Source organism: Bison bison, unplaced genomic scaffold (genome assembly GCF_000754665.1).
Source record: "Bison bison bison isolate TAMUID 2011002044 unplaced genomic scaffold, Bison_UMD1.0 scf7180017864272, whole genome shotgun sequence".
NCBI lineage: Eukaryota > Metazoa > Chordata > Mammalia > Artiodactyla > Bovidae > Bison > Bison bison.
Window position 1 is genome coordinate 384,337 of NW_011494844.1, and position 22,112 is coordinate 406,448.

Genomic DNA, 22,112 nt, shown 5'->3' on the forward strand with positions numbered 1-22,112 from the left:
GTCTCCATGGAGTCTGAGGGCACCACTCTCCTGGCACATCAATATGTTCACCAATCAGGAGGCTCTCTAAACCTCATTCTTCAGCGTTTTTACCAAAGTTTCATTATATAAGCATGATTAATTGCATGGAATTTACATTGTATAATATTAGATATTATAAGTAATCAGATTATTAAAATACACAGGAGGATATGGGTACATAGGCTATATGTAGATACTAAATCATTTCATATAAGGGACTTGAGCATCCTCAGATTTTGGTCCTGCTGAAGAGTGGGAAGGCAGGGGACTGAAACCCATTCCCCATGGACCCTGAGGGAGGACTCTATTATTGGATAAATAATGTCAGTGAGGCAATGTGAATATCCAGGACCAGAAAGACAATGCAAAACAAAAGAACAACAACAACAAAAAAAACCCAGCAACAATGAGAGAAAAACAGATTAAAAAAGCAAGCTAAAGCATGATGTTCAAGAATGTTTAGATTGGGTTTACAAATTTGGAGAAAGTAAGGGTGATATATCACATATGACCAAGAATATTGACTGTCCACCAAAACTTATTGCCCAATTCTTCTTGGGCACATGGTTGGACTACCTTTCTCAGTCTTCCCTGAAGTTAGGTGTGGTCACAGGATTGAGTTCTAGCCAATGGCATCTGAGTGGAGTCTGTGTGCCACTCCCAGACCTGGTCCAGGAGAATCTCCATCTAATTAATATTGATGTGTGAACAGTACTTGCTACAGTCAGTCAGATGTTAGAAGAAAGACAGCAGTTCAGGCAAGAACTAAGCTCAAGTTCCCAGGTGGTGCTAGTGGTAAAGAACCCTCCTAACCAATGCAGCAGATGTAAGAGACCTGGATTCCATCCCTGGGTCGGGAAGATCCCCTGAGGGAGGACATGGCAACCCCTTTGAGTATTCCTGCCTGGAGAACCCCATGGACTGAAGAGCCTGGTGGGCTACAGTCCAAAGGGTCCCAAACATCTGGACATGACTGAAGCAATTTAGTGCACAGACTAAAAAGGGAGTCAGAGATTAAGAGCCTCCAATAATTATAAAGGGTGTGTTTCTGGATGCCTATGAAAATAAGATATACAACTGAAAAAATAGTGATTGAACAACAAAGTCCAACACTATCGTCGCAAAACCTCAAAGGAGTTTTGAAAAGATATGAGAGATAGGGGTAAGGAGGCAAAGAAATAACTTAAACATTATATTTAAGAAGGAACTTTAGATATATTTTGGCCATAAAAATGAATTAAGCATACCAGAATTTTGTCAAGTTTTTGAGAGAAATGAGCAGTCCAGTCTGAAAAATCTTTAAAAAATTTTAGAAATCTTAATAAAATTGTCTTTATGAACTTAAAAATCTTTAGTTTTTTTCTTAACTTGTATAAGCAAGACTTAGGTTATAAAAGTAGCAAAAGGGGACTTCCCTGGTGGTCTAGTGGTTAAGAATCTGCCTTCCAATGCGGTTAGAATGAGTTCAATCCCTGGTCAGGGAACTAAGACCCCTCATGCTCCATTTATGTTGATCAATCGCTCAGTCATGTCTGACTCTGCGACCATGTGGACTGCAGTATGTCAGGTTTCCCTGTCCTTAACTGTCTCCTGGAGTTTGCTCAAACTCATGTCCATAGATTTGGTGATGCCATCCAAACATCTCATCCTCTGTCACCCCATCTCCTTCTGCCCTCAGTCTTTACCAGCATCAGGGTCTTTTCTAATGAGTTGACTCTTCAAATCAGGTGGCCAAAGTATTGGAGCTTCAGCTTCAGGATCAGACCTTCAAATGAATATTCAGGGTTGATTTACTTTAGGATTTACTGGTTTGATCTCCTTGTAGTTGAGGGGATTCTCAAGACTCTTTTCCAGCACCACAGTCAGTTCAGACACAATTGTACGACTCTTTGTAACCCAATGGACTGCAGCACGCCAGGCTTCCCTGTCCATTACAAACTCCTGGAGCTTACTCAAACTCATGTCCATTGAGTCGGTGATACCAACCAACCAATCTCAGCCTCTGTTGTCCCATTCCTCTCCCACCTTCAATCTTTCCCAGCATCAGGGTCTTTTTAAATAGGTCAGTACTTTGCATTAGGTGGCCAAAGTATTGGAGTTTCAGCTTCAACATCAGTCCTTCAAATGAATATTCAGGACTGATTTTCTTTACCATTGACTGGTTGGATCTCCTTTCAGTCCAAGGGACTCTCAAGAGTCTTCTCCAACACCACAGTTCAACAGCATCAATAACTTGGCACTCAGCTTTCTTTATAATCCAAATCTCACATCCATACATGACTACTGGAAAAAAATGTAGGTTTGACTAGACAGACATTTGTAGGCAAAGTAATGTCTCAGCTTTTTAATATGCTGTCTAGGTTGGTCATATTTTTTCTTTCAAAGACCAAACATCTTTTAATTTCATGGCTGGAGTCACCATCTGCAATGATTTTAGAGACCAAGAAAATTAAGTTTCTCACTGTTTCCATTGTTTCCCCATCTATTTGCCATGAAGTGACGGGACTGGATCCCATGATCTTAGTTTTCTGAATGTTGAGTTGTAAGCCAACTTTTTCACTCTCCTCTTTCATTTTCATCAAGAGGCTCTTCAGTTCTTCTTCCCTTTCTGCCATAAGCGTGGTGTCACCTGCATATCTGAGGCTATAGATATTTCTCCCGGCAATCTTGATTCAAGCTTGAGATTCATATAGCCCGGCATTTCCCATGATGTTTACTGCATGTAAGTAAAATAAGCAGGGTGACAATATACAGCCTTGACATACTCCTTTCATGATATGGAACCAGCTTGTTGTTCCATGTCCAGTTTTAACTGTCATTTCTTGATCTACATGCATATTTCTCAGGAGCAGGTCACATGGTCTGCTATTCCCATCTCTTGAAAAATTTTCCAGTTTGCTGTAACCCACACAGTAAAACTCTTTGGCATAGTCAATAAAATAGCAGTTGATATTTTTCTGGAACTCTCTTGCTTTTTCGAGGATCCAATGGATGTTGACAATTTGACCTCTGGTTTCTCTGCCTTTTCTAAATCCAGCTTGAACATCTGAAAGTTTGCAGTTCATGTACTGTTGAAGCCTGGCTTGAAGAATTTTGAGCATTACTTTGTTAGCATGTAAGATGAGTGCAATTGTGTAGTAGTTTGAACATTCTTTGCATGATTGGAATGAAAACTGACCTTTCCAGTCCTGTGGCCACAGCTGAGTTTTCCACACTTGCTGGCATATTGAGTGCAGCACTTTCACAGCATCATCTTTTAGGATTTGAAATGGCTCAACTGGAATTCCACCACCTCTAGCTTTGTTCGTAGTGATGCTTCCTAAGGCCCACTTGACTTTGCATTCCAGAATGTCTGGCTCTAGGTGAGTGATCACACCTTCATGGTTATCTGGATCATGAAGATCTTTTTGTATAGTTCTTCTTTGTATTCTTGCCACCTCTTCTTAATATCTCCAGCTTCTGTTAGATTCATACCATTTCTGTCATTTATTGTGCCCATCTTTGCATGAAGTATTTCCTTGGTATCTCTCATTTTCTTGACGAGATCTCTAGTGTTTCCTATTCTATCCTTTTCCTCTATTTCTTTGCATTGATCATCGAGGAAGGCTTCCTTATCTCTCCCTACTATTCTTTGGAACTCTGTATTGAAATGGGTATATTTTTCCTTTTCTCCTTTGCCTTTAGCTTCTCTTCTATTTTCAGCTAATTGTAAGGCCTCCTCAGACAAGCATTGTGCCTATTTGCATTTGTTTTTCTTGGGGATGGTCTTTATCACTGCCTTCTGAACAATGTCATGAACCTCCATCCATAATTCTTCAGGCACTCTATCAGATCTAATCCCTTGAATCTATCTGCCATGTCCACTGTACAATTTGATTTAGGTCATACCTGAATGATCTAATGGTTTTCTCTTTTCTTGTTGGAAGAGGGTCTTTGCTATGACCAGTACGTTCTTCATTCTCTTGGCAAAACTCTGATAGCCTTTGACCTGCTTCATTTTGTACACCAAGGCCAAATTTGCCTGTTACTCCAGGTATCTCTTGAATTCCTACTTTTGCATTCCAGTCCCCTATAATGAGAAGGACACCTTTATTGGGTATTAGTTCTAGAAGGTCTTGTAGGTCTTCATAGAACTGTTCAGCTTCAGCTTCTTCAGCCTTACTCATCAGGACATAGACTTGGATTACTGTGATATTGAATGGTTTGCCTTGAAAATGAACAGAGATCATGCTGTCGTTTTTGAGACTGCATCCCAGTACTGCATTTTGGACTCTTTTCTTGACTATCATGGCTACTCCATTTCTTCTAAGGAATTCTTGCCCACAGTAGCAGATATAATGGTCATCTGAGTTAAATTCACCCATTCCAGTCCATTTTACTTCACTGATTCTTAAAATGTCCATGTTCACTCTTGCCATTTTCTGTTTGACCACTTCCAATTTGCCTTGATTCATGGGCCTAACATTCCAGGTTCCTATGCAATACTGCTCTTTACAGCATCAGACTTTACTTCCATCACCAATCACATCCACAACTCGGTGTTGTTTTTGCTTTGGCTTTGTCTCTTCATTCTTTCTGGAGTTATTTCTTCACTGATCTCCAGTAGCATATTGGGCACCTACAGACCTGGGGAGTTCCTCTTTCAGTGTATTCTTTTTGCCTTTTCATACTGTTCATGGGGTTTTCAAGACAAGAATACTGAAGTGGTTTGCCATTCCCTTCTCCACTGGACCATGTTTTGTCAGAACTCTCCATCATGACCTGTCTGTCTTGGATGGGCCTACATGGCATGGCTCATATTTTCATTGAGTTAGACAAGGTTATGGTCCATGTGATCAGTTTGATTAGTTTTCTGTGAGTGTAGTTTTCATTTTGTCTGCCCTATGACAAATAAGGATAAGAGGCATATGGAAGCTTCCTGATGGGAGAGACTGACTGAGGGGGAAACTGAGTCTTGTTCTGATGGGCGGGGCCATGCTCAGTAAATCTTTATTCCAATTTTTCTGTTGACTTTGGGGCTGTATTCCCTCCCTGTTGTTTGACTTGAGGCCAAACTATGGTGGAGGTAATGAAGATAAAGGTCCCATGAAGGCACTGCTGCACGCACTGCCTCTGACCCTGCAGCAGGCCACGGCTTCTGCCAGAGACTCCTGGACACTCACAGGCAAGTCTGGGTCAGTGTGTTCTGGGGTCACTGCTCTCTTCTCCTGGGTCCTGGCGTGCACAAGGTTTTGTTTGTGCCCTCCAAGATTCTGTTTCCCCCGTCCTGTATAAGTTCTGGTGGCTCTATGGTGGGGTTAATGGCAACCTCCTCCAAACAGTTCAGTGACAGAAAGCACCAGTTAGAAATGAACAGTTACCATTATCAGTGATGGCACATGTGTTAGATTGCCAGCACTGCCATAAGGAAGTGTCATAAACAGAGTGCTAAAACAACTGAAATTTATTTCCTCTCAGTTATGAAAGCTCAGAGTTTGAAATGAAGGTGTTTCCAGCTTTGTTTCCATCTGAGGACTCAGTGATGGATTTGTTCCAGGCCTCTCCTCTTGGCTTGTGGATGTCTGTCTTCCATGTACAAGTATCTGTCCCTAGGTCTGAATTTACACTTTTTATAAGGATGCCAGTCATTCTGGATTAGGCCCTAAAGGTCTTCTTTATCTTGCTTACCTCGGTAAAACCCTCTCTTCAGAGAGTTTCACCTTCTGAAGTAGTGGAGGCTAAGACTCCAGTACATTTTTGGTAGGGCAGAGAAACACAATTCAACCCATAGTGGTGGTGGTGGTGGTTTAGTAGTTAAGTCATGTCTGACTCTTGCGACCCTCATGGACTCTAGCCTGCCAGGCTCCTCTGTCCAGGATTCTCCAGGCAAGAATACTGGAGTGGGTTGCCATTTCCTTCTCCAGGGGATCTTCCCGACCCAGGAAATCAAATCTTGGTCTCCCGCACTGAGGTTGGATTCTTTACAGACTGAGCTATGAGGGAAGCAGCCTAAAATGTTTCTATGCAACTGTCAGGGAACATTTAACTTTAGGGTTCCTGTATGTTGTTTTCTGTTTCTCATGAACTCTCTGTTCCTTATCAGTTCCTGGTAGACAGGAACGAGTGGAGCGGTACACTGTTCCCAGGACTGAGGTCATGGGACAGAACACATGCATGGATTTCCTTCAGTAACCTTTTACCCTAAGGTAAAATTGTTTAGTCACGACCCTCTTACTCAAGATATGGATTGTCTTCTGGCCTTCTGACAATTGTTATTTCTTGTTATTCCCTTGGTAACAGTTGTTATGCATCTGGTTTTTTGTTCTTTGCCTAACTTTATTTTTTACCTAAAGCTTCCTTGTATAACAATATATAAGCTCACACAAACATGAATAAAGCACCCTTGTTCCACTAGAGACTTGTGTCCCCCATGTCCTTTCCATCTCTGGCTAGTTCTTTGGAGTGTGGAGGCCTGCCGAGCTCACTTTCCTGCCCAGGATTTCAAGACCTCCTCGAGAGGACGCCCTGTGCCTTCATGAGTGGTACAAGCCCTATTCTAGAGCTTTATTGGTTTTCCACGTAACCCAGGGAATATTAGTCTCTCTCTCTTTTGCTTTCTTTTTGTCAACTCCAATCCACCAGGCCCCAGTCTGTAAAAAAGACCGCAACATGCATAAATCCTATTTCAATAGATATAACTGAGAGTAACTGAATTAAAATTCACTTACTGAATTTTTACAAAATTTCCATGGCTTTATAACATTGAAACCATTGGTTTCAATTCCACTTCCCTTAACTCCTCTATTCTTAATAATTTGGTAATATGTTATTTTTTATTCTTCTTGGAAAATATCTAGAAGATGCAAGTGAAAGAAAGTGAAGGAAAGTGTTAGTACCTCAGTACTGTCTGACTCTTTGCAACCCCATGGACCACCATGAGCCATAGCTAACTAGGCTCCTCTGTGCATGGGATATCCCAAGCAAGAATACTGGAGTGGATTGCCATTTCCTACTCCAGGGTATCTTCCCAAACCAGAGATAGAATCCAGGTGTCCTGTATAGCAGGCAGATTCTTTATCATCTGAGACACCAGGGAAGCCCCCAAAGAAGATGCAAGTGTAAATATAAATCTCAAGAAATAAATTAATTCCCTCATGCCAAAAAATAAAACTGTCTCCTTCACTTTCTTTTTCCTAGAGAGTTTCCTGTTAGAAAATTTGCAATTGTAAATCCTTTCTTTATCTCTTAGAAACAGATGCAAAACTTTTGAAAACATGAATAACCTCCAGACAGCTTCGTTTCCCAGGAATGTCTTGAGAGCCTTGGAACTATCTTTTTGAAATGGGAACATAAAGTACTCTGTCTGTCTCTTTGGGAGTTTAGCCTAGATGCCAGGCTCGAAGTTGTAACTTCTTGTTTGCTGCAAAGATAGAAGACAATTTATTTTTCCTTTAGATCAGGACAATTAACATGTATGTAAATTACCGTATCTGCCCAGCTACATAAACAGATGAAATGTCTTTCTGTCCTTGTAATCTCTTTAGGGGATTTCTGAGATGCATATCATACATAATCTGATTTAAAGCTTATTCAAACAAAACTTTTCTACATTAATGAAGAGGATTTTAGGTTGGAGGAAGCTTTTGTTTTTAATTAATTCCCCAACACAGGTCAAATTTCATCTTGTTCTTCTTTTCACCTAACACAAGTGACACACAATAGTGTAGACACACAGATTCACCAATACAGAAAATAACTTCCACAATTATAACCTTACTGTATGAACTGAACTGGTATAAAATTAAATACACATAGGAAAGATCCTGATGCTGGGAAAGATTGAGGGTAGAAGGAGAAAGTGACAGAGGATGAGATGGTTGGATGGCATCACTGATTCAATGGACATTAGCTTGAGCACACTCTGAAAGATAGTGGAGGACAGGGAAGTGTGGTGTGCTGCAGTCCATGGGGTTGCAAAGAGTTGGACATGACTTAGCAATGGAACACAAAATCAATAGAATATTTATTAGTAATGATGTCAACAATACTAATTTATAATTATGCTTTTGAGACTATTTATTTGAGCACTGATTATATGCCCAAACCAGGCTAAATATTGTGACTAGATTGTGTGATGTAACCTTTGCAATGACCCTATCATTTGGCTATCATCACTATTTTCCAGAGACAACTGCCAAGGGCTATGGTGGTGTAAATGTTTTATCTAGGTTCCATTCCTAAATGGAATGGACAGTAGAGCCATGGGTGATGTGACTGCAGAACCTGTCTGGCTTCATCATGGGGTGCTCCTCCCTTACACGTCATGAAGGAGACCATGCCACACCAGGCCAGCATTGATTCCACTGGCTGCTTAATCCTGGATTTGTCTGTGGATGCTGAGCCATTGAGCTGTGGTTCTTGGTGTTAAGGCAGCGTATGACACAGGGAACATTTTCTGAACACTAATGGCTTTACGTTTCTCTTATGCACTGACCAGATGAAACTGAGCAGAACCCTACCTTTTTTATCAGTTTCCTAGACCTTCCCGAATTTCTAAAGGGCAGATTCAGTTACTAATTAGGGGAGTCAGGTAATGCAGAAAGAAACAACAGTGATCCGTTTAGAGTTACTATAAAATATTGGCTGTCTTTCCCTTGTTAAACAATATATCCTTATAGCTTATTTATACCTAACAGTTTCTACCTCTTAATCCCCTGTAGATTGCCCCTCCCTTCTTCCTTGACCCACCTGTTTGTTCTGCATATCTGTTAGTGTTCTTTTTTGTATATTCACTAGTTTGTATAAACTTTAAAAAAATATGAATCACCATACTGTACATCAACTATACTTCAATAAACAAGGAAAGAAAAGGATAGTACAGCTATGGGTCCAGGTCTGGGCTCCTCCTTGGGGGATGTGCATACAATCTGATCCACATCTCTGAATTCTATAGGAACTAAGGCCCCCACACTGGTGGAGGATGGTAACCTCATGCTGAGCAACAGCTCCTGGACTCCAGACTGGTTGGAACCAGAAGGCTGATCATTGAGATTCCTAGAACACAGCCTCCAACCAATCAGAGGAGAGTTACACACCCTGAAGTTCCCCTCCCAATTTTGCCTATAAAAAGTCTTCCCAGAAAACCATCAGAGTTCAGGTCTTTAGGGCAGGAGCCTCCCAGTTCTCCCGCGTGGCCCTGCAGTAAAACTTTCTCCATGCCAAACTCAGACCTTTCTGTTTCTTTGGCCTCACTGTGCCTCTGGCTCACTGATTGGGTTCGACATCATTGATAGTTATATGATCTTGAAAAAAAGTGATTTAGTCTGTGTTAAACTCAGTTTCCTTATCTGGAAGCAGTCTCTAATAGCAGTATCACTGTACTTATAAAGAAGCAGTGCTAAGCTCTACTAACATAATGTATGTGACCAGCAGTGAAGATGGAAATCACCAGACAAGAGCACAGAAGAGCCCTCACTCAACGATATTCCACCCAGGTATCAAGACAGTGCCTGGCATAACAGGGAATCAAAATAAAGTGAAAGAAAAAACTAACCAAAAAACAAACAAACAAACAAAAACATAAGCCATCCTTCTCTCTACCTTATATTGTTACAAATAATGAAGATGGCATATATTTGACACATTTTCACATGTATAAGACTAGATCTTTTTTTTTTTTTCTTCTCATATATCTAATTCTCCCAGTATACTAACATCAAGTACACCTTGAATGCAAAGTCTGTTTATCCTCACAGGCAGCCTGGACACTGAGAATGAAAACCACTCCTTTCTGTCCCCATAACATGACTGCACAGTAATGCTACCGTCTTCCTTAGCATTATTCTCATATCCTCGCAATCCTAATAAGTCTCTACCTGGAAAGAGCCTCATTCGATAAAATTTCAGTTCTTTATAGATTTTGATCTTCCTTCCCCCACTACAAGGCTCTCTTGAATCTTAATTAGCTCTATCTGATCTCAGGCACATTTTAGATTTGTGCTGAGAAAATCCATCTTTGGCTATTTTAAAACCACTCTTCTCAGGTGGGTTTTGAGTCTTTGACATGTCAGGGCCAATGTTTATTTGATCGCAGGTATATGTTTTTTAGGGCTTCCCAGGTGGCACTAGTGGTAAAGAACTGGCCTGCCAATGCAAGAGATGTAAGAGACGTGGGTTCCATTCCTGGGGCAGTAAGATCCCCTGGAGGAAGGCGCGGAACCCACTCCAGTATTCTTGCCTGGAGAATCCCACAAACAGAGGAGTCTGGTGGGCTACATACAGTCCATAGGGTCGCAAAGAATCAGACATGACTGAAGCAACTTAGCACACAGCACATACGTTTTTACCCATGGATGGCTTACTCGGGGCACAAATTCTGGACACCTTTTACATAACAGTGTAAAGAGAGGTGCTGACCACAAGTCAAGGAACAAGGAGTTATAAGTAAAGGCAGATAATCGATTATCCTGACGATTTCAAGGGCATTTATAACAGCAACTCTGCATCTTAGCAGTTGATGAGCAGCTGGATGGATGCTCATGGGACGGAAGAGCAAACACCTCTCAATTTTAATAAATATTTATAAACAAAACAAAACAAAAAAACTCTCCTGAGGTGACAGTTCCCTTACTTTGTTGTTCAGTCACCAAGTCATGTCCAATTCTTTGCAATCCCATGGACTGCAGCACACCAGGCTTCCCTGTTCCCTACTATCTCCCAGAGTTTGCCCAAGTTTATGTGGAAGATCCCCTGGAGAAGGAAATGGCAACCCACTCCAGTATTTTTGCCTAGAAAATTCCATGGACAGAGGAGCCTGGTGGGCTACAGTCCATGGGGTAGCAAAGGGTCAGACACGACTGTGCAACTGAGCACGTGTTCATTGGATCGGTGATGTTATCCAACCTCTCATCCTCTGATGCCATCTCATTCTCTGTTGCCCTCTTCTTCTGCCTTCAATCTTTCCCAGCATCAGGGTCTTTTCCAATGAGTCGACTGTTCGCATCAAGTGGGCAAAATATTGGAGCTTCAGCTTCAGTATCAGTCCTTCCAATGAGTATTCAGGGTTCCCTTACTTACCTAAGCAATAAACTTGACTTTGTCTCAGACTGTATGTCAGATTATCTCATTTGGGGACTGACTTTCAACAAAGCCCATGGGTTTTCTGAGATTTAAAGGATTTTTGAAAACTGCAAATATACATGTCTTGACATAGCACTAATGATATTATCAATAATAGACATCATTTGTGAGTGTGTGTGTGTATATATATATATATATATATATATTCCAGGTGCATTTAGTTCTTTCATAAATCATGCTTTCAATTTGTGATCCATGATGCCAGAATGAGATATTTCCATCATGTTCACTTCTGATATTACTGGTTCAAACCCATCACTATACACTTTAAAAAAACTTACAAATTAAGATTTTAGCCCCACATAGGAATTCAAAACAGCTTTTTTATTTTTAATATTTCATGGCATTTCTTTCTACATGTAAAAATTTCCCAAGTTAGTCTTTCAATCCAAACAATTAAATGCAACTTACTTGATCATGTGGTGACTTACCTTTTCCAGCTTTGAAAGAGCAAGAGAGTAACAGTCTTTGGCTCTGAATTGCATGAATCTCATGTTGGCTGGGTGGGTGAGCTCTGTGATAATACTGAGACTGGAAAACAACCTACATTTCAAAGAAATATTTGCATTACACTAACAATCCAAAATGGTGTTTTTATAACAACAGGTTTAGGAGTGAGTGATTCCTAGCCTCAGGCATTAAACTACATGCAGTTGTGAGAGCAAGTCATCCCACACAAACTGTTTTGTGGAAAAGAAATGCATTGCTATTTTCCAAAGAATATTTTAACCAACATTTTAGCACTGTAAGAAAACTAAATTCAGTAATTTAATTTTTATAATGCATTTTCTCACTCCTCATAAAGCTGATTGAAGAAGTTACTGCGTGAAAAATAATGAAATACGAATTTATAAGATGAATATGTGGATTGACAAAAATTTCTCACAATGAACTTATTGTCCATAATGTGAGTTCTAAGATTTCTTGCGGCTCTCTGTTCTCACAGTATGTGCTTTTAATTGTCAAATCTTAATACAATGAAGCAAATATTGTCATTGAGATAACAACTCATTGTAATGAACTGAGGACATGGCTCAATTGATAGTGTTGTTCTAGAAGAATCCTGAGAATTTCCACTCGTCCTAGGGTTTTACATAAGCTTTCTTCCTATTTACATCCTCCTGCACAATGCACGTGCACACGCGCATACACACACACACACACACACACACACACACTTGATGTTTCCCCCAGAAAAATGGGGCAAGATAAAACCACAACAAACACCTTACTGTTGCTGTGGTTGGTGATCTGATCTTTAGTTGATGTCTCAGCATCACTGGTAGCTCTCCTGGTTCACATATTTTGAGATTCCCTGTAGCAGCCACTTTAAGTGATAATCAGCTTTGTTCTCCATACAATATGTATTTAAACTTACTTAAGGCCACTTAACTATGGGGGCTTCCCTGGCGGCTCAGACAGTAAAGCGTCTCCCTACAATGTGGGAGACCTGGGTTCAGTCCCTGGGTCAGGAAGATCCCCTGAAGAGGGAAATGGCAACCCACTCCAGTACTTTTGCCTGGAAAAGTCCATGGATGGAGGAGCGTGGCAGCCTACAGTCCATGGGGTCGCAAAGAGTCAGACACGACTGAGCAACTTCACTTTTTAAGGCCACTTAAAAAATCCCTGCTGGTAGCTGCACCTTTGCCTAGACCTCAGGCTCCAGAACTGACTGAAATATTCAGGACAGAAACATTCAGTTAGTAGCTCAGAAACAGGTCGTCTCCAGCTAACCTTTTATTTTTTTAAGATTTTTTTTTTATGTGATCCATTTTTAAAGTTGTTATTGAATTTGTTGCAATGTTTACGTTTTGGCTTTTTGACCATGAGGCATGTAGCATCCTACCTCCTCGACCAGGGATTGAACGTACATCCCCTGCAATGGAAGGTGAAGTCTTAACCACCGGATCACCAGGGAAGTTGATCTTACTCTCATTATCTGCTGGGTCCAGGAGGGAGGGCACTGTGACTCACATGCACGTGAGCACTTGGTCTGAGGTCTTAGAGAGGAACTGACTGTCAGCAGGACCCGAGAGATCACTCCTCTCCTCAGCTCTAACTCTATAAAACAGATGGGTGCTTTGCCAGAAGGAAAGTCTCCCTCCTTTTGGGAGTGAGAGGGCTCCCTGCAGGCTTGCTGGGATTTTCCCAAAGGGCCCTGAAGTCAGTTTCCACGGGGCTTAATCATCCTCTCATTTAAGATCTAAACAACTCTTAAAAATACTTAATTTCAGAGTTATCTGTGAAAACTATATGCCATCTTGGTTACATTACTGTAACAGTATTGACACTTACCTAATAAAAACATTTGAAAATTATGATATCATTAGGTGTTTGATGAGATCTGCACTTTGTGGGAAGCAATATAACCAGAATTGCATGGCCTCACCTTCATTTTGAGAGCAAATATTATTAAACTGGGTTGGAAAAAAGTTTGTTCAGATTTTCCCATAACTATATTAAGTACGGGGTTTCCCAGGTGGTGCAGTGGTAAAGAATCCACTTGCCAATGCAGGTAATGCAAGAGACATGGGTTCGATCCCTAGGTCAAGGAGATCCCCTGGAGTAGGAGATGGGAACCCGCTCCAGTATTCTTGCCTGGAGAATCCCATGGACAGAGGGACCTGGTATGCCACAGTCCATGGGATCACAAAGAATTGGACACTACCAAGCATGCATGCACACACAGTTTATGGAGAAACACCATATAATTTGTATTCCACATGACTTTCTTTTAGAAAGAAAGTCATGGACTTTCTCTGGACTTTCCTGGTGGCTCAGATGGTAAAGCATCTGTGTACAATGTGAGAAGATTCCTGGAGAAGGAAATGGCAACCCACTCCAGTACTCTTGCCTTGAAAATCCCATGGACGGAGGAGCTTGGTGCAGGCTACTATCCATGGGGTCGCAAAGAGTCAGGCACAACTGAGCAACTTCACTTTCACTTTTCTTTTAGAAGCTCTATTCTTCTCCTTCAAAAGTCACCAATATGCATACATTTGATAAAAAGTTCATTTTTTCAGACACTTCTGAAAAATTAGAAGGGTGAGTTAGTGAGTGAAAGTCGCTCAGTCATGTCTGACTTTTTGTGACCACATGAACTGCAGCCCACCAGGCTCCTCTGCCCATGGAATTCTTCAGGCAAGGATACTGGAGTGGGGTGTTATTCTCTTCTCCAGGGATCTTCCTGACCCAGGAATTGAGACCGGGTCTCCTGCATTGTAGACAGATTCTTTACCATCTGAGCCACCAGAGAAACCTGAGAAATTAGAAGAGTGGCCTAATGGCAAAAAAATATCAAAAAAAAAAATATCAGTTGACTTTGGGGCTGGTACTACTTCACCTGGTAAGCCTAGGAAGTGCCACCAACTGACAAATCTCATACCATCTGGAAGTTTCAAAAGTCTTCATTTAAGAAACATTTTGAAACAACCATGTCACTAAAGATATTTACCGTGTTATGGTCTGTCACAGACAATATTCAATAATCTGATGCAGCAGAAACTAAAATGAATACATAAAGTAGCAAAATGGACAGTGAAGATAAAGCAGAGTCTCATTTAGAGAATAAATAGCATATTCATGATCTGAGCTTCTGCAAAGGAAAATTAACTGACCTAAGGTTTTCCTCTTTGTTCAGTTTTTAAAAATCTCTTTCGGAAGTTAAAAAAAAAAAAAGTCCAAAACTCTATAACACATAAAATTTAAAGAGCATTATTATTATAGCTTTCCATGCATTAACTCATGCAAATCTCCAGAACATCAGGTGGAGACCTCCTTGTTCTGTGTTTCTGTCTGCACCTCCTGTTCCCTGGGAGGAGTTGGGGACCTATGGCTCACCCCTGACTCTGCCTTCTCAGTTCTCTGGGTTTGCGCTGGTCTGAGCCAGGCCTGGGGGTGAGCTCAGCCCTACAGGGCGGGCCCAGTGAATGCCTAGCAGGGCCCCTCATCAGACTCCTCTCTACTGCCAGGCACCAACCCAGCACAGCTCTGCCTAACGTGGGGATCACCTTCTGCCAGATGGAGGTCTACTATGGTCACTGCTACTTTCAATAAATAGGTGGGTAGGAAAAGAGATTCAGATGAGCCAAATAAAAAGGAGTATTACTAAGAATATCTAACTACATGTCAGAGTTTCTAATTTAAACTTTTGTAATCTCTACTTCTGTATCTACCCCTCAATAGTAGTTGTTAGATCATAATCTCATTACGGTGGTTTCAAATTACTGAGCACCATATTTAGCATCTAATTTAGTAAATAAGTATCAAGTATCTGCTATTGGAAAACGCTGGTTTCCAAGAGATTAAAACAAAAGTATAATGTTAAATCCCTGCCTTTGGTTTAGACTTTAGAAAAAAACTGCAAAAAGTTCATAAATTATATGAATGTATATATTTTTCTAAGGATGCTGCAAGTGGCTGACTGAAATCTGTGATTCACAAATTAAATAGGAACATCTTGGAAGGTGCTAAGATGCATGGTCAGGGAAGGAATTTCTGAGGAAACAAAGCTGTCAACAAGTAAGAAATGTATCTCATATTTTAGAAATTTTTATTTTCTCTGAGAAATATGACTTTTTCTTTCACATATTATTTTTGAATTTTAGAAAAATTTTTGATTACTTGAATTTTTTTCTTTATAATCCTTTTCTAACAAAATACATCAAATATGTACATACAGTGTGCTTTGTACGACTCTTTACAATCCTATGGATTGTAGCCCACCAGGTTCCTCTGTCCATATAGATGTGTAGACAGATATATTTGAGGCTATTTGAGTGATCCAGTTATTGTGTTTAAGTGACTTCTAGAATTGAAATTAGATAGAACAACAATATTTATGTGATGTGCCATTTCTGTTCTATATAACTGAACCTACTCCATTTATGTTACTTTAAACTGAAAAATTGAGTGAATTATCTAGTCTGCCACCTAGTAAAATCTTAGAACTAATAACACTTAAATAATGAAATATTTTACTGCAGTGTCCTTTAAATCCATAAAATATTACCTGTATTGAATTATAATACTTCATATTTACACATTTGATTGCTTAAGAGATTTAATTATATACCTTTAAAATACTGACACTGTACACATATTTCTGAACCTTAACATGACTTAAGTATATTTTGAATATATAACATTTTAGAAATAAAATGACATAAAATGAGAAGTGAAAGGAAAAGGAGAAAGGGAAAGATATACTCATCTGAATGCAGAGATTCACAGAATAACAAGGAGAGATAATAAAGCCATAAGAAAAGGAGGCAAAGAAATACAGGAAATCCATAAAATGGAAAACACTAGAGATCTTTTCAAGAAAATTGAAGGTACCAAGGGAATATTTCATGCAAAGATAGGCACAATAAAGGACAGAAATGACAAGGAACTAGCAGAAGCAGAAGACATTAAGAAGAGGTGGCAAGAATATAGAGAAGAACTGTACAATAAAGGTCTTAATGACCTAGATAACAATGATGGTGTGAGCACTCACCTAGAACCAGACATCCTGGAATGTGAAGTGAAGTAGGCTATAGGAAGCACTACCATGAACAAAGCTAGTGGAGGTAATGGAATTCCAGCTGAGCTATTTACATCCTAAAAGATGACTATCTTAAAGGGTTGCACTCAATATGCCAGCAAATTTGAAAAACTCAGCAGTGGCCACAGCAGTGGAAAAGGTCAGTTGTCATACCAATCCCACCAAAGAAGGGCGATGCCAAAGAATGTTCAAATCACCATACAACTGCACTCATTTCACATGGTAGCAAGGTAATGCTCAAAATAATTAAAGCTTGGTTTCAGCAGAACGTGAACCGAGAAATTCCAGATGTACAAGCTGGATTTAGAAGAGAGAGAGGAACCAGATCAAATTGCAAACATTTGTTGCATCATAGAAAAAGCAAGGGAATTCCAGAAAAACATCTACTTTTGCTTTACTGACTACACTAAAGCCTTTGACTGTGTGTAGAAGCGTAGTGTTAGTAATCCAATCATGTCTGATTCTTTGCCACCCTGCAGACTGTAGCCCATTAGCCTCCTCTGTCATGGGATTCTCCAGGCAAGAATACTAGAGTGGGTTGTATTCCCTTCTTTAGTGAATTTTCCCAATCCAGGGATAGAACCAGGGTCTCCTGCATTCCAGGCAGATTCTTTACTATCTAAGCTATAAAGAAGTCCTACATGTAAGTGGCTCAGTCATGTCAACTCTTTGGAACAATTGGACTGTAGTCCACTAGGCTCCTCTTCCATGGAATTCTCCAGGCAAGAATACTGAGTAGTTAGCTGTTCCCTTCTCCAAGGGATCTTCCCAACCTATGGATCAAACCCAGGTCTCCCGAACTGCAGGTGGATTCTTTAACATCTGAGCCACTGTGTGGGTCACAACAAACAGTGGAAAATTCTTTAAGAGATGGAAATACCAGACCACCTGACCTGCCTCTGAGAAACCTGTAAGCAGGTCAAGAAACAACAGTTAGAACCAGACATGAAACAGCAGACTGCTTCAAATTGGGAAAGGGGTATATCAAAGTTGTATATTGCCACCTTACTTATTTAGCTTCTATCCAGAGAAAGAGGAGAGTGAAAAATTTGGCTTAAAACTCAACATTCAGAAAATGAAGATCATGGCATCCAGTCCCATTACTTCATGGAAAATAGATGGGGAAACAATGGAAACAGTGACAGATTTTATTTCTGGGGGGCTCCAAAATCACCGCAGATGGTGACTGCAGCCATGAAAGTAAAAGACACTTACTCCTTGGAAGAAAACTTATGACTAACCTAAACAGCATATTAAAAACCAGAGACATTACTTTGCCAACAAAGGTCCGTCTAGTCAAAGCTATGATTTTTCCAGTATGGATGTGAGAGTTGGGCTATAAAGAAAGCTGAGCAATGAAGAATTGATGCTTTTGAACTGTGCTGTTGGAGAAGGCTCTTGAGAATCCCTTGGACTGCAAGGAGATCCAACCAGTCCATCTGAAAGGAAATCAGTCCTAAAAATTCATTGGAAGGACTGATCCTGAAGCTGAAACTCCAATAATTTGGCTACCTGATGGGAAGGACTCATTTGAAAAGACCCTGATGCTGAGAAAGATTGAAGGTGGGAGAAGGGGACAACAGAAGATGAGATGGTTGGATGGCATCACCGATTCAATGGACATGAGTTTGAGTAAACTTCGGGAGTTGGTGATGGACAGAAAGGCATGGCATGCTGCAATCCATGGAGTCACAAACAGTCAGACACCACTGAGTGACTGACCTGAACTGAACTGATGCAGAGTACATCATGAGAAATGCCAAGCTGGGTGAATCACAAGCTGGAATCAAGATTTCTAGGAGAAATATCACCAGCCTCAGAAAGTGAAGAGGAACTCTTGATGAAGGTCAAAGAGCAGAGTGTAAAAGCTGCCTTTAAACTCAACATTCAAAAAACTAATATCATGGCATCTAGTCCTATCACATCAAGGCAATAGATGGGGAAAAAATAGAAAAAGTGGCAGACTTTACCATCTTGGGTTCCAAAATCCCTGTGGATTCTGACTGCAGCCATGAAATTAAAAAACACTTGCTTCTTGGAAAAAAAGCTATGACAAACCTGGATAGCATATTAAAAAGCAGAGACATCACTTTACAGACAAAGTTGTGTATAATCAAAGCTATATTTTTTCCAGTAGTCATGTAAAGATGTGAGAGTTGGACCATCAGGAAGGCTGAGTGCCAAAGAATTGATGCTTTTGAATTGTGGTGCTGGGGAAGACACTTGAGAGTCCCTTGGACTGCAAGGAGATCCAACCAGCCAATTCTAAAAGAAATTCACCCTGAATATTCACTGGAAGGACTGATACTGAAACTGAAGCTCCGATCCTTTGGCCACCTGATACGAAAAACAGCCAGCTCACTGGAAAAGACCATGATGCTGGGAAAGATTAAGATCAGGAAGAGAAGGGAGTGACAGAGGCTGAGATTGCTGGATAGAGTCACCAACTCAATGGACATGAGTTTGAATAAACTCTGTGAGATAGTGAAGGACAGGGAAGCCTGGTGTGCTGAGTTCATGGGGTTGCAAAAGTTGGACATGGCTTAGCAGCTGAACAACAACAATTCTCTTTTTTCTAGGTACTAGGATCACCATGCTGCTGCTAAGTTGCCTCAGTCGTGTCCGACTCTGTGCGACTCCATAGACGGCAGCCCAGCAGGCTCCCCTGTCCCTGGGATTCTCAAGGCAAGAACACTGGAATGGGTTGCCATTTCCTTTCTCCAATGCATGAAAGTAAAGTCGCTCAGTCATGTCTGACTCTTAGCGACCCCATGGACTGTAGCCCACCGGGCTCCTCCATCCATGGGATTTTCCAGGCAAGAATACTGGAGTGGGGTGCGATTGCCTTCTCCCAGGATCACCATAAAGCAACATATAACTGAAACTAATGTACTTTGTTTTATCTAAAAATGTTCTACAATTACTTCTCTAGTTAATACTCTAGTTACATTTTACCTGTGGCGGATTCATTTTGATATTTGGCAAAACTAATACAACTATGTAAAGTTTAAAAATAAAATAAAATAAAAAAAAAAATGACTTGTTTAATACTTTCTTTGTATAGTGGAAGAAAACTTGCTACCCCAAAATGCCTGTGGCATTTGAAGTTATTTTTTATTCAAGGCATATTTTGATGTGGCTATTTAAATTTACTCAGTGATGTAAATGTAATCGTGTAAAATATCTATGGACTAGTTACCTGCATGAATTAATTCATTTAATAAATAATTCTGAAATGCTCAGGTATGCTAACCAACATAAAGATGAAAATCATACTATACACTTTATTTCACAAACTGGGAGAACTCTGAGACTAGCTGCATTATATATTAAAGCAAGACAATCAAACACAAGAACATAAAAATCTGGAAAATATTTATAATATTTAATAAAATATTACTAAGCTAGTGTGTCACTCTGTTCAATTTGATCTGTGGTGGCTGGGATTGATGTTTTAAATCACAAGGGGTATATATTAATGTAAGGTATATAGACACACTTAAATGCATGAGACACCAGTTTTAGACTCTAACTAAATATTGGCACTAAAACAAATACGAAAATATTTTAATTTTTCACAAACAATTTTAAAACGATTTAGATCTGAGTCTGAGGTCGTTGTTAAATGACCATATAGTAAACATCAGATATCTCCTAAATAGAAAATTTTAACCCATGTAAACCAAAGAAAATATTAAAATGTTTTTGCACTATATAAAGGAATTACTCTTGCATTGATACATATTCGGTATCAGTATTCTTGAATTACATCATTTCCCAAGTGCCTATGGGTGTCATTTCTTCAGTAAGACTATAATTACTAGTACCAAGCTAGAAATAATATTCTCTTTTTATTTTTACTCTTAACATGATGTTTTTCCTCCTGTCAATTCAAACGTCTTCTAACTGGCTGGCTCTCAATTGCTCTCACTTATCCTCAAACCACTCTTTACCTTGAAGCTAAAATAATATTTTATTTATTTATTTTTAATTAATTTTAACTTTGCTTTACAATTTGGTGTTAGTTTCTACTATACAGTTTCTACTATACAGTCGCAAAGAGTCGGACACGATTGAGCGACTGAACTGAACTGAACTGCTCTACTATACAGCAAAATTAATTGGCAAAAAAAAATTTTAAATCCTGTATCTTTCAATTCCTGTTATTCCTAAAATAAAGCGCAGCTCATTAAACTGCTCTTCAAAGCCATGAGTAGTCTGGCTTCTGATTTCCATGCAACCTAAGTTGGACTTTCCCCTGGCTCTGCTCCAAGTGCTGTTTAGTTCCCAGAGCCTTGGTATTTGCTGCCCTCTTGTGGAATTCTCTGCTCATCTTTGCTGCTGCTGCTAAGTCGCTTCAGTCTTGTCCGACTCTGTGCGACCCCATAGACGGCAGCCCACCAGGCTGCTCATCTCTACACCCACTCAACCTCTTTCTAGTAAAAGTGAGTGTGTGCTGTTACTCAGCTGCGTCTGACTCTTTGTGACCCCATGGATTGTAGCTCACCAGGCTCCTCTGTCCATGGGATTTCTCACACAAGAATACTGGAGTGGGTTGTCATTCCCTCCCGGCGGGGATCTTTCTGACCCAGGAATGGAACCTGCGTCTCCTGCATTGAAGGCGGATTCTTTGCCACTGTGCCTCCTGGGATGCCCTTCTAGTTAAACACTGAGTACCAATTCCTCAGGGAGGCATTCCTTCACCCACTGGACTAGATCACATAGATTCTTCTATTTTCTTTAGTTGCCAAACTAATGAGAGGGTAATAGGCAGGAAGCCAGGGGTCTCCAAACGGAGGAAATAGCTTGCAAATGTCAGACATTTTTATCTCTCTTAAAGGGCAGGAGGAAACAAACTAGCTGATATTTTCCCTTCTCTATACAAATTTAAAAGGAGGTTTCTCTTAAAATACTGTGTTGCCATAATGACACCTGGTTTCACCTGAAGTTAACTATTCTCAAACCTTGAGATAACCAATGCATTTTTCTTATGGAAATGTTTGTCTTAAGATATGCTAATGTAATATGCATTTACCTCAAACTCTGTCTTCAAGTCGGTTGCCTCATGGCTCAGAATCTACTTGACAAACCGGTATGTTATACTCAGATATTGTTCCCATAATCTATGTAAATGAAACTATTTGTATGGTAATCTGTCCTTCTACAAGATTCAAGTTAATCATTTTATGGCCCAGGATGAACCATTTGGTGCCAAAATTATCCCAAAATACATCTTATGGGTGAGGGGCCTGGTGCCATTCTGAGTTTTAAGACATTCCTTTCTTTCATTAACAGACTGCTAGTGACTATATAACATCCAGCTGAAGACTAGCAGGGGGGTACTCTTTCTGCCCCCTTCTGATGCCTATGTCAGAAGCTTTCTCTATCTCCCTTATACTTTAATAAAACTTGATTACACAAAAGCTCT

General features: G+C 40.2%; 1 protein-coding gene across 3 annotated transcripts in view; it reads right to left on the reverse strand.

Annotated features, from left to right (window-relative positions):
- The window catches only part of KCNT2 (potassium channel, subfamily T, member 2), a 432,444-nt gene that overhangs the window by 54,584 nt on the left and 355,748 nt on the right, over positions 1-22,112 (reverse strand). For all 3 annotated transcript variants that reach the window (XM_010848761.1, XM_010848762.1, XM_010848763.1), the window contains exon 21: positions 11,571-11,682. In XM_010848761.1, the coding sequence (XP_010847063.1) occupies positions 11,571-11,682 (112 nt within the window). The remainder of the gene's footprint in view (positions 1-11,570; positions 11,683-22,112) is intronic.